Here is a 13902-nt window from a genome sequence, read left to right on the forward strand (position 1 = left end):
GAAATACAGAACAGATATCTAACTTGCTAGCTTTATAATTCTGATATTAAAATGAAGGCTATGATTTTACATTAACCTCAGAGCCCCTTGGGTTGGAACACTAAATTGAGATGGTGTAAAACTTCAGATGACTAAATAAATAAACAAAATTTCTTTCTACCAGGAGAACTTGCATTTGGAGGTAGCAAAGATTCATTCTCTAATCCAAAAAATGAACAATTTTCTTGATTTTTTTTCTTGAATTTCTTTTCCCTTTAAATAGCTAAATTGATTTGCTTACTCACCTGAATGACGTTTCTAAAGTATTTGCTTGTTGGCCATCTTAAGATTTTAACTTTACACATCTGTTAGTGGGGAAACTAGGCCAGGAGGGGAACTAATTAATTAGCAGCTATGCTATTAGTTGTAAGTCACGGGATTTTAGAAATAACCTGTTCTGTTTAAAAAAGCTATACTTTATTGGCAAAAGGGATTTAAGAAGATGATGTTTTGTTTAGCTGAAAAATGTAGACCGATGATTTTTAGAGGCCAGTATTTCAATGTCATCTATAAGATAAATTTTGACAATTAAGTAATTAGTTATATTACTTTAATATGACAGAACGTTTTAAGTAGCTCTTGGAAAAAAAAGTAAACAGACCAGAAAACTGAAGCCTCATGTAAGAAAAGTCATGTAAAGTAATCTAAAGAAAAGTTAGCTTTGCCTCTGAATTCCATCTCTTGAGTTTTGTAACAATTTTGTTGTGAAGGCAGCAGCATAGCAGGCATTCTGTCAGGCCTCCTCTGGTCTCAGTGTGATTTAATCATCAAGATACTGCATATTTATCTTCTTTCACTGATAGGCTTCTGTCATGCATTTTAAATCAAGTCCAAAAGATTTCCCAAGTGTAGCTGGTTATTGTCTTAAGTGGAATATTGTTTACTGAAAAAATGCGGTTTTGAAGGGACTGAAGCTATTTATAAGTTTATATTTTACTGTTTGAAAAAATTAACTGACATTTAGCCATGATTTTATAAGACGTTAAAAATTTTCCTTTGAAGTAACTTTTTTCTTCAAATTCATACTGTTTCTAATGGAACTGTAAAACTTAACAACCCAAGATATGAAACGTGACATAAGCATGGAATAATTTAGGTGAAGGGAACCTTTGTCTTATTGAGCCTCCAACTCACCTGCTGTGTTTAGTTCAGTCTCCTGACCCAAGCAAAGCCATCTTCACAGTTAGGTTGGGTTGCTCAGGGCCTTTCCCAAATCAGATATGAAATTCTGAAGTGGCAGAGACTGCACAGCTCTCTGGGTGAACCCTTCCAGAGCTTAATCACTCTGGGATCCACTGGGAGGCTTGTTTCCCTATACCTCATCATAATTTTCCTTTACTGTAAATGATGATGGAAACATTTGTCTTTTTTATGTTTTCTGTGAACTGTCTGGCTTTGTCTTCTACAGTTTTGTTTAGGTAGTAGAGGGTGGTAGTGTCAGTAGATCTTTCCTTCTCCTCTCCAAGCTGAGCACGCCAAGCTCATGACACATGTCAGATGTTCCAGCCTGCAGATCATTTTTCTTAGCATGCAGTGAGCTAGCGAGCAGACCTTTGCATTAAAGCCTGAGGTGCAGAGGCTTTTCTCTCTTACATGTTCAACCAAGCATTATAAAAGCAGTGTATGCAATTTCTTGATCAGTGAAATTCAGGTCTTCAAAGTATCATCTTGAGGCTTAGAGTTGTGTGGAATGTGCTTGACGATTGCACCCTTGGGTGATGAACAGCCTCATGTTTGAGGATTGCACGCTCAGGGAACGGACAATTGAACAGAAGAGCAAACAGCCTTTATAGTATGAACTCTACATAGACAGTGAGGGTCATACATTTTAAGTCCGTATTGATTTTTTGATTTTCTGTGGTATGAGTCCCTGTACTGTCCCTCAAGTGAATGATACGTTCTGAAATTCTTGAGAGCATTTTGATTGGGTTTGTCGAGTATAGAGTTGTTTGCTTCCTACTCCAGCAAGAGGGATTTGTTCAAGAGTGGGCTATGTCTTAATTTCATTATTTTATAAAGTCCGGAACAATGTAAGGAGGGACAGGGCTTTGCTGACTTTACTGCCTTTGCCAGTTTTCTTTTCAGGACCTTCTCCAGCTATCCATCAAGTCTTTGGCACATCTGACTCCCATTGCAGAACTCTTCTTCCAGATCCACAACCACATTATTCATAGAACCAGAGAATCATGTAGGTTGGAGAAGAGCTTCAAGATCATCAAGTCCAACAATCAACCTGACCACCGAGTCCCATCACTAAACCGTGTCCCTTAGTGCCACATCCATATGTCTCTTCTGCCACTTCTTTGGGCAGCCCGTTCCAATGCTTGGCCAATGTTCCATGAAGAAATTCTTCCTAATATCCAATCTAAACCTTCCCTGGTGCAGCCTGCGATGGCTTCCTCGTGCCCTATCACTTGTTACATAAGAAAACATAGACACTGTCCTTGCTGCAACCTGGGGAAGAGAAGGCTCACATGTTATTCATGTGTATAAATACCTGATGGAAGGGAGTAAAGAAGACAGAGCCAGACTATTCTCAGCTGTATTCAGTGAAAGGACAGGAGACAATGTGTGGTAAAATTCTGTTTAAACATAAGATTTTATTATTATTTTTTTTTTACCATGTACACTGGAACAGGTTGCCCAGAGAGGTTGTGGAGTCTCCACCCTTGGACATACTCAAAACCTGACTGGGCAACCTACTTGAGCTGATCTGGCTTTGAGCAGGAAGATTGAACTAGACAATTTCCCCCAGTTCCTTCCAACCTCAAGTATTCTATGATTTTTGTCTGTTTTTCTTAGCCATTAATTTTCTTCTTCTCTGAATGGCTCTTCCAAAGTCAGCTGTAACTTCCTGTTGTGCAAACTGCCTTTACTGTTTCAAGAAGTATTACATCAGAAAATTATCAGTTTATGAAGGTGTCAAGTCAGAGGTTTGTCAAGAGGGTTGTGAGTACCCCTAAAGGAACTCTTTTGACAAGTTGATCCTCTGAGCTCACATTATTCAATTTAAATGATGACTTTGACAGCATAAAGTACTTAGTTTACAGCTGCTTATGTTCTTCATGTTTCTCTGTCTTCCATGTATGTAGAAGTAGGCCCCACATGATGAAAGATCCTCTTACTCTCCTTCAAGGTTGTCCTGATCTGAGCGTTTAAAGGATTTCAGTAACCTTTTTTTTTCCTGCCTGGTGATTAAGGGGTCTCCCAGGACAACTTATACTTAAATCTGCACATATGGGAAACATCTTCATCAATATCTTTGCATATGTGCATCTGACTCTGTTGGACATAGATGAGAGCCCCAACTTAGTAAGTACTCTTTACTTACCTGCTGTGCCTCAGGTAGCTTTGCAAGTTACGTAGCAGTCATCTTAGGATCTGGTACACATCTTTTTGAATGCCCTGAGTCTTTTGCTTCTTGAGTAGCTGAGTGTTCATCAGATTTCAGTGCTAAGAGTGAATCTCCTCTGCTTGTGGCTGATTCCAGTGTTTGAGAGTATTTGGCCAGCTTGCTGTGACAATGCAAATGCAAGAAATAGGACACGCCAGGGAAAAAAAAATACTCAGATGATATATTCTTGCTCAGAACTGCAAAATGGATAGTCCTTATGACCCCCTTGTTTTCATTTCTCACTCCTGGCTTGATGCTTGTGTCAGAGACTGGCTACTCGTTCTCAGTGCACAACTTCAGACAGTGCCAATTGCTTAGATATTGCTGCATGTTTCATCAGCCATTCCAACTTTCAGTTTTTCCTGGCTCCAGTATTGTTGAATGCTATAAAGCATTCAGTTGACAGGGGAAGATTTTCTTTATAAACACTGAGATCTGTTTGACCTGGAAGCTGATTGAAGACTTCAGCTGTTCGTAAAAATTTGAATGCTGTTATTCAAAGGCAAGAGAAAGGCCTTTTAGCCATGCATATGTTCCAGCCATACTTGTTCCTATAGAAACACCAGCTTTCTAGTGCTGCTGTCATTTCTCATTCGTAAATACTTGGCCACAGTATTCACCAGTTTTGGTTCAAGAGAGTTTTTTTTTTTTTTTTTTTCCAGCACTCTACCTATTCAAGCATTTCAGAGGATATCTTGAGCCTTTTCTCAAGAGAGTAACTTCTTTCACCTGTAAGGATTAAACTATTTGTTCATGTTCTGATCCGTTTCCAGGATCCTGTGCACAAATGCCAGTCCTCTCTTAAAAGATTCAGGGAGATCATTTTGAATATCCAGTATCTTCACCACTCTGGAGAGCTTCTGGAGATTTCTCCTGCCCACTTCTGCACAGTGCTTACCCCCTTCATAGTTATTACTTTGGCTTAGGAGAATGATTGCTCATGAGTGGCCCTGCTTTCTAAACGATTTGCTTTAGGACACGCTCAGAAGCCTTGCAGGGGATCTCGAGTTGCCAGTGAGGTCAGGAAACCATTCTATCTAGGTTTTAAGAACTGACATAAAGTCTTGGCAGAGGGGCGTACTAATTGACACTACATGTTAAATACTCTTTGTGTTTTTATTTGGAGAGGATATTGTTCATCAGGAAGATAGTTTTGCTTTTCTGTCTTTCTCGGGAAGTGCTGGAATATGGATATCTCTGAATATCATCGCAACTGAACATCTCACAGCATAGCCAAAGTGAAAGCACCTAACAGGATTCAAGCACACTCTGTACAGGTGCAAATCACCGCTGTGCAACTTCAGAGGACTGTTCCTGTTTCTGAGACTTTATAAAGATGTGTCTTGAAGATGTGTTAACTTTTGTTGAATATTTTATTGTACCTGAGGTGGGTAGTTGATTTTCACAAGGCAGTCACACTCTTAAATACAGATGACCCATGTGAACGAGTGGTGTTTGGAGTCAGACCCCTGCAGTTTGAGTGAACTTATGCACAGTCATTTGAAGAAGAAAACGGTTTTTGAAAGTAATGGAGTTCTTTAAAGCACACAAATAATGTGGCTGGAGTTCTTTACCGCTTTATTTTAATGTGAATCAAGTAATAAAAGGAGATTACTGAGTTTTGAGAGGAAGTGACAGTGGAGTATGCTCTGTCCTTCCATCCACAGATGTTGAGTGTTCAGGGGCCAGGGTAGGGAGGCTCCTGTTGGAGACTCAGGGGTTCTGTGCAATGGCTACAATCACAGCTGTGATCTGAAAAGCGTTTTAGTTTTTTTTTAAAAAAATTTAGTTACAAGAAAATAACTGTCTTTATTCTTTCTTTATCCATGTTTATGGATTTAATTCAGTCCTGTCAATGAAGAGGTTGGCAGTCTTTGACTCATTCAAAGTTTGGAGTCACAAATTGCAGTTTTGAGGATTATTAATGATGATTTTTCAGAAAAGTGTCAACCACCTTTTCAGTAGGCTATATTAAAATGTCTTGGTATTTTCAATATGTAGGACAAAATTAAATGCTCGTGTCATTAACTCATCCTTTTTTGTTTTGTTTTCTGTTTCAAAAAGAAGGTGTCTTGAAAGAACAGCTAAAACACAATACGCATATTTTATGACCTGTTATTTATGTCTGTGATGTTTATGAACTGAAGTCAATCAAAAGTTATTTTTTTAAACTAAAATATTTTCTGCTTGTCAAGAGCCTGGTGTAAACACCAAGGGGAAAAAAAAAATGTTTTGCAGAAAGCTCAGGGAGGAAATGTAAAAAGAAATCTGAACTGAGGTGAAGTAAGAGCTGGATAGTGCAAAAATGATTCACTTCTAACAGAAGAACTAAATTTGCTAATATTTAAATCTATCTGAAGTAAGCAGTCTATGTAAGCTTTTGCTTGCTATTGTCTTTTTTGAGGAAAAAGTGGATTTTTATGCTACTGAAATTTTCTCAATTTTTTTTTGGATTCTGATTGACTTTGGGGGCTGATGTTTATAAAGTTTAGATCATACGATACAGAGCGTGCACCACTCTTCACGCAGAAGTATGTGGACTTCTGCCACTCTATCTTCATCCTCCGATAACTGATTTATTCATGTGAACATAGTCATTCTCTTTCGTGCCATATGTTTAAGAGAAATTTTTATAGGCTCTTCCATATCTCACATATTGCTGATTTTGGAAGACTACTTAATTACATTTCCATAAAGTACCTGCCTTAAACTGATACTTTTCTTTTACAGTTTGGAAGAACAGAAGTAATTGATAATACTTTAAACCCAGATTTTGTAAGAAAATTTATAATGGACTACTTCTTTGAAGAAAGAGAGAATCTTCGATTTGATTTGTAAGTTAACAATCTTTTACTCTAATATTACAGTCTCTGTAAACATACTAAGATTTGTAAAGCACAAAATTAACTTGAAAAGAGATAGTGTCTGTTGACATGGAACAAATCAGTAAACACGATTGATTTAGCATTGCTTCTCCAGAAATAAACATGTAACATAATAATGACTCAATTTTAAGAAATTGGTAGGTGTTAACTAGTCAAAATGTATTCATACTCACAATAATTGCTTTTAAAAAATAGTTTGAAATAGTTTTTATTTAGTGCATCTTTATCTTGTACACAGCAAACCAGAAGGACAAATGCCTCTTTATTTGCCTAAAATCTCCTAGCAACTTCGTGGCAAAGCCATCTTTAAATCTTCTAGGCTTTAGTCTGAATGTACCATTTACTTGTCCAAATAGTTGCTTCAAACTGACTCTTACAGTCTCTTTGATTTTTTTTTTTCAGAGTTTGTGGAAAGCAAATCAATTGTTATTTTAGGCAGGGCATAAAATAAATACAACAATGATTGCATTAGTGTTGATTTTTCCTATAGTAAAAAAAAGGTATGGTGCCTGATAAATAGACATTAGCAAAGTTAATAGAAACAAACAAACAAAAATCACATATATTTTTTCTTTAGCTTTAGCAGTTTTCTTATAACTCATCATAATGCTACCTAAGTTAACAAGAAGTACTGGAAGGATGTATAAGGGAAAAAAAGTTGCATTGTATTCAATACACAGATATCAGCTGCCTGTTTCCATCTGGACTTCAACTGTTTAAGGAGTGAAATGAATTCCTCAGTGCCGAGATAGAATACATGGTGATTGTAGATGGCCATTTGCAACTTTTTCTTCATCCTCACCATGAAAGCATGTTGCACATATTTTTCTTATTTTTCCATTTTTTTTTTAGAATTCGTATGTGATGTCATTAAGTCTGCTGAGTATAACTATTTCCTGCCGTTTACAATAGCTTTAAGTAAGAGCTAGTCACTTTGCAAAATAAAGGTTTACCCCTCGAAGCGCAGGTGATGCATTTCAGAAATGAAGAAACAGCTGGGACCACACAGAAATATTTATTTGTATATCTGTTGCTCCTCCTAGGCTGCATGTATGTTATGGGAGGAGAAGGTCCAATAGAAGTGAAGACCAAAAGAAATGACCAAGGAAAAGAAAGCTAGGCTCAGTCTAGGCAAAGAAAGGGAAATCTGTGAAGAACTTCTGGATAAGTGTGATCTGAAAAAGGACTTGAACCTGACAGGGGAATATCAATCTCCTGTTTGATCCTATTTGTTATTTTTAAAAAGCTGTAAACATCATATTCTGTACTTAGCAGAAAGACCTGACTTTTCTACTGTTGTTCCAGATCACCTTGTGACCACAAGTCTATTCTGAACTCACAGCTGAATGACAGTTTTCAATGCTTGCCTGCCCATATAGCCAGAGTCTGTGAATTCTCTTCAAAGTCCTATAACTCTGGTAGATTGGAAATGAATTATTGTAGAATTCTGAGTTAAAAATGTGACTCATGTAACTAATCATGGATTAAAACTCCGATATAGATCAAGAAAGAAACATCTTTAAAAAGCTTACTTTTTAAATTCCTCGGCAAAATTGTGTACTCCAGTTGGCCAAAGCATTATTTTTCAAGGAAAGGAAGTTCTGATGGGTTTAAATTTCTGGCAACAAAAAAAGAAAAAGGCAGGCATATCTCTGATTCTTTTTTTTTTTTTTTTGAGGTACTCATAAATGACCATGAGCATGTACATATACTTTATAGCCACCAAAGTTTCAGCCTTTCTTCTGTTCATATTTGATAATATGTTCCTAATACTGCCAATGAAATAGTTTTTTGTTTCAATAGTGTATCTAGCCTTCAGGGTCAAGTTACCTTTTTTTTTGTTGTTTTTTTCCTGTTCAATTTCACCAGACAGTGTGGAGTTATTATTTTTTAAATCTTCTGTTAGTGGTTCCTATAGTCATTCTTCTGTTTACAAATATGTTTCTAAAACTTAGGCTGTGCTGCACCGCACTCAGCTTCCCATCCTCCTGATTTCTGATCTGGTCCACAGTGCATCATCCATCCCCACAACCAGTTGTGGCAGCACAAACAAACGGGTGGTATACCACAATGTGGGAATGGAAACGTGCAGTTAGAGGCTGAGATGGAGATTGGAATACTTTTTCAATTCCATTACTGGTATTGAATCGAATGTATAATTTGATAAAAGTAATACTGGGGATTTTCTGATAATGGTGGAAGACTGATAGTGTAGGGATTAGTACTCCCATAAGGATTACTGTATTACACATTTTTAAATTTATCTCAAATTCACAGAGTAATTTTTCTGAAACTTGAATTGATAGTGAAAATGAAACAATGATATTTGCTAGTTGGAGGAAGAACAAGATTATGATAAAAAGCTGAAAAGAGCAAGTCAAATGCTTGCTAAAAGAAATTTGATTTATTGGCAGTTGTTATTAATTAATCAAATGACTGAAAAACTACCAAAGAAAATAGTTCCCAAGGTATTTTGATATCTGCTAAAATTTTGTTCTAAATTTTTTCCTGCTTCCATTATGCTTCTTTTTCGAAAAGGAGTATTAGATTAATTTCTCTTACTAGCCTGTACTTTGAAAACAATTTTATTTTAGATAGGTAGTGAACACTAATCCTGTAATCTGTGATGATCGCCTTTCTTACTGGTGAGACTTCCACTGAGGTATCATTTTGTGGTAAATTTTACACATTGAAATAGGTGAAAGAATTGTTTGATTTTCATTTTTTACAGTGTCCTCAGATCTGTCACCCGGCAAGTTGGATCTAACTTTTTTTTTTTTTTTTTAAGCTATGATGTTGACTCCAAGAGTCCTAACCTATCGAAGCATGTAAGTTTTTTCCTGGTTATTACTCTTTCTTGTACTGAAATGCGTATGTTTTCCTAGATAAGTTTATTTTCTTTTGACTGTAAGTAAAATCAGATGCTTAGAGACAAATAGAGAACCTGTGATGTTACTTAATATAATGTTTAATGCTCACGAGTATAACTTTAATGGGACATTCATCCTGTAAAGGGCATATTTAAGCACGTGTACGTCTTTTCACATATGAGATATGCTGCATTTTGTTAATCATTCTCCTAAAATTGTAAATTTGTTTTGATTGTGTCACAATTAATATTAGTAAAATTCTTTTATGTTCATGACATCTTAAATTGAAAGAGATTAAATGGCAGCTTTAATATTTAGAGGTGCTGGAGTAGAATTCAGGGGCTGCTGAGTGAAATTTTAAAAATAAACACAGGGAGGCTTTGGTAAGAGAACCTTTAAGAATCTGCTGAAGCAGAGGAAAAGATAATGGAAGGAACATTGTGTGTGTGCTTCACAGTAAAAAGATGAGGCTTTTTGCCTTTCATCGCCTGTGATATCCTCACTGTAAAGATTTAAAGTCCATGGCAAACTCTTTTCCTTCTGTCATCATGGCAAGATTTTCTGAATAGCCACACAAAATAGAAGTCTTCCTATATTGACTTGTTGTTCTCCAGTAACTAGTTTATCTGAATTCTTTTATTTTTTCCCCAAAACATAGTTTGTAGTAGAAAAACCTAAGAAATAAATGTTTTGGTTTTTTTTTCTTGTTTTTTATTTTATTTTATTTTATTTTTATTTTGAAGAGGCAAGATAGCTTCGTTAATATGGAAGTGCAAGCAAAGATATATGTAAATATATAACTTACATTTCTTTATTTGATTACTGGAACAAGAGTTGAAGATTTGAGTATGTTGCTGAGTCCATTGGGAAAAAAAAAATAAAAAAAAGAAAAGAAACCAATGGCCTTCTGAAGAGTATTCAAGCAGGTCTTGAATTACGTATGTGTCAGTTTCATTGTACTTAATAAGGGCTAAGCATGTTCAGACTCATTACACCCTGTTCTTTCAACAGTGCCAATTTCCTGGAATCTTCAAGTGTGGAGGAAAACTTTGTCTTTTAGTCATGAACATTAATATCAGAAATACCTCTTTCCCTCCATTGGTATTAAGAGAAGTCTATACAAGTTTGTATAGTCTTGGATGTCTATGTTGGAAGACATCCAAACTGTGCTATATAATGTTATACTCATGAACAAGAATCCTGAGAGTCCTGTGAATGATGGTAGCTAGAGATTTCTTGACCACTTCAGTTCATTTCCATTGTTTACTGAGTGCTCAGGGTTGGTCTGCCTTTTGCTTTTCCCTCATCTCTTTCACATAGGTCTTAAGAATATTGACAGTAAGTATGGACTGAGCAGAGCTTTGCTCATATTCATGCACCAGGAGCTTGGCTTTTCTGAAAAATGTCATGCAAATAGTATTTGCTTAGCTAGACTTTCCATGTGGTGTAGTCTCCTGGTGTGTAGTAACATCTTTCCTGTCCCTAAAAATTTCTATTAATCTATTTCTTTGCAAATACTGGGCAGTGTCATTTAATAGCTGAATGTACGGGGAGATAATAAAGAGCAAACCTGAAGAATTTCAATCTTGGTGACTGAATTTTGGCAAAATGGGAAGAAACTGAAATGGGTTGTTATAATGGTTACATGAAGTAAGTAGAGTGGAATTTTCCTGTAGACAGCTGCCATTGTAGCTGTCTGTAAAAATGCGTATAAAACTGGCTACCTGAAATTAGACTCTTAGGTTCATGGTAACTTAGAGATTTAAAAAACAAAAAAATGCATAGTAATTAACAATTGTAATTAATAGTAGACTGTGGAACAAATAGGAATTAATCATAGAAACACCACCATAAATAAACATCAAGTTCTGTGAGGGTAAAAAAAGAAGAAAATGGTTGAGTACACTGTTTCAGTGTAGAAAATGGCGTGTTTTAGAATGTATCAGGCCTAATGTTTTTAAAAATGAGTGAGGAGTTGAGGATTTTCAGATGCATTTTAGCCTTAGCCATTTTAAAGGACTTAATTTTGATGGAAGCAGTGTTACAGTATCAGATCAGTCAAAGGACACAGTTCAAAAATGTGTGTTTGCAGAGTAGTTTTCCTCTTCAGTGGGATTAGTTCTCAGACCTAATTTGTAATATGAACCTATAACTAGCACAGCTGGGAAGGTGACTCAGAGATGGGAATGAGTGGCCTGGACTTAAAGAGGAGTAGGAACTACTTGTACAGATATTCACTACTGTATCATACAGTTATGGTTCTCTGTATAGTGATCAAAGTGTTTTGATTCTTGTTAAGTTTGTAACAAGTCTCACATGCTACTGTTACTCCTGCTGCCAGTGTTGCTGGCAAGAATAAAACTAGCAAGCTGCTTTCATATGCAAGATAAGGAGTTGGACTGCAGCATAATTTTTTTTTTCAATATGCATACAACCCTGCAAATCCATTCATATTATGGTGCTACTTACGTTACAGGGAAATGGAATATGAAAATTACCTGATTTGTAGTGATAAAGTTAAATTATAAAATTGAAAAATAATGTCTGTCATTAAAGCAATGCTTGTGTACGACTGTCAATCCAGGATGCTCACAGAAATCTTGCACAAGCTTGAATTCCTGACAACATAATTAACTTTCCTGAAATTGGTAGAATCACTGTAGAATCTCTTCATAAAGGAGCAAGCTGTTAAAATGCTGCAGTTTGGTGAAGAAAAAGACATATTACTGATGGCTTTACATTTTTTTCCATCTCATTTTCATTTTTTGGATGAAAAAGGTAGTATAAAACAGTATATGCGGTGTATTAGGATTACTTCTGTAAATGTAACCCAGAGTTACGTGAAATGTGTAATGGTGAGTCTGGTTTATGTTTCATTACTACGTAATTATTATTAAGATGCAATGTTTGGTAAATTGTGTTTTACCCTAAAGAAAGGCCCAAATAAATGGGAAAGCATTTCTTTTCTCCTAGTGCAAAACACAATTTCTGAGTTCTTTTGTTACTGCTTTTCAGGATTTTTTGGGACAAATGTTCTGTACGCTGGGAGAAATAGTTGGATCACAGGGTAGCAGACTGGAAAAACCAATTGTGTAAGTATGTCATTCTGGAATGTTGTTTGAATACATACTGCTTCATTAGGAGAGAGTTGTGAGGTTTCTTTGCTGTGAGTTACCTTGATATGCAGAACTGGAAAACATGGCTTCTAAGAGAGAACGAATTGTTAGGTACAGTAAAATTCTTTCTTTATGGTAATTTAAGTTTTGATGGTAATTTAAGTGTTTAAGACTATGGTAATTTAAATTTCAGTGTAGACAATTATGCAAGGAATTGTCCAATCCATAATTTTTGTCAAATATAGTATATTGTGCATTAGAAATAGTTTGAATATAATAAATTTAAAAATATTTTTCTTTCTTTCGTGTTGTAAATAGTTTATTCTTGTCAGTCAAGGTTTAGGAATGACCATGAAATAGAAGCAGTTTTGATTATGCTCATCTTATTGATAAGGTTAAATAATTGACTTCTTCTTAAGAAGAATCATTCCCAATATTTAACATGAATGCTTATTCTCTGGCTGTTCTCTGAATTTGTATATTATAATATTTAAATAGTTGATGTCACAATTCTGTATGATAAATCACCTTTCTGTAAAAATATGAAATTACTGCTTTTTTACATGATCTCAAGTACAAGGAACAAGTATACCATGGTAACATTGCTAATATTTATTTTCATTTATTTTATGATGAATTTTACCAAAATATTTGGGAATGTCTGTAAGATGACCATAGCTCTGCATATTCGACTTTTCTTTAGTAGAAAACATAGCTAGGACTAAAGTTCAGTGCCAGATCAAATAACGACTCTGAAGAACTTCGATCTCTGAAATTCACTTGGTGCTGAGTCCTTTCTAAAAAAAATAGCCATTTTATCTATTCAATTTAAATGAAGGCATTAGTTCGAATGATTCCATATCTTAGAGGACCTGTAGACTTAACACGCATATGAGTACTTACTTCCTCAATTGATAATTAAATAACTTTCATCTCAAATTTCTCAAAAGCACATTGTCACCAGCTGAAGGGGCTTGGTTGCATTGAAAATTGTTTTTTTGTTTTTTTTTTCTTTTAAAATACTTACTCCTTCTGTATTTTGATAAAGTATTTCGATTATATCATCTAAATCTACTAAATTCCTTTGTTGTTCATAAGGATTTTTTTTGATTGAGCAGACCAAAAATTGGACTATTAGGTAGTAACCAGTAACTCTATGATTATCAAAGAAAATCACAGTTTTACTTCAGAAAAAAAAAAAAGAGTCAAAACTGATACTATACTATTAGGATTAAAGAGACATACAAACAAAATTTCCTTCAGAATAAAATTTTATCCTTTTACTTATACTAATAACCTCCTATCTTGTCCATGGATATGAAATTGTCATGTTGCATAATGATGGAAAAAAAACATTGTTTAGGTATTCCACTTTATAATTCAAGTAATAAAATCTACCATTTCATTTTACATTAATCCTACAGTACAGATATGGTACCTTATTTCATTGATTTTAGCAATCACTAATTTACATGGCTATCTCCCAGCATTTACAGAATCATTCTGTGCTTAATGAATCTTATCAAATCCTTAAGATTGCATGGGACACTGTTATCTGAGCAATATAAGACATAAAACAACCTATGCACTGAGATACC

The 13902-nt window shown here is 35.3% G+C and overlaps 1 protein-coding gene across 3 annotated transcripts in view; it reads left to right on the forward strand.

Annotated features, from left to right (window-relative positions):
* CPNE8 (copine 8) overlaps nt 1-13902 on the forward strand; it is a 104099-nt gene that overhangs the window by 25990 nt on the left and 64207 nt on the right. For all 3 annotated transcript variants that reach the window (XM_080577510.1, XM_080577511.1, XM_080577509.1), the window contains 3 exons: nt 6164-6267; nt 9107-9146; nt 12204-12280. In XM_080577510.1, the coding sequence (XP_080433636.1) occupies nt 6164-6267; nt 9107-9146; nt 12204-12280 (221 nt within the window). The remainder of the gene's footprint in view (nt 1-6163; nt 6268-9106; nt 9147-12203; nt 12281-13902) is intronic.

The sequence above is a fragment of the Anser brachyrhynchus genome (assembly GCF_964034855.1).
Source record: "Anser brachyrhynchus genome assembly, chromosome: 1".
Lineage (NCBI taxonomy): Eukaryota > Metazoa > Chordata > Aves > Anseriformes > Anatidae > Anser > Anser brachyrhynchus.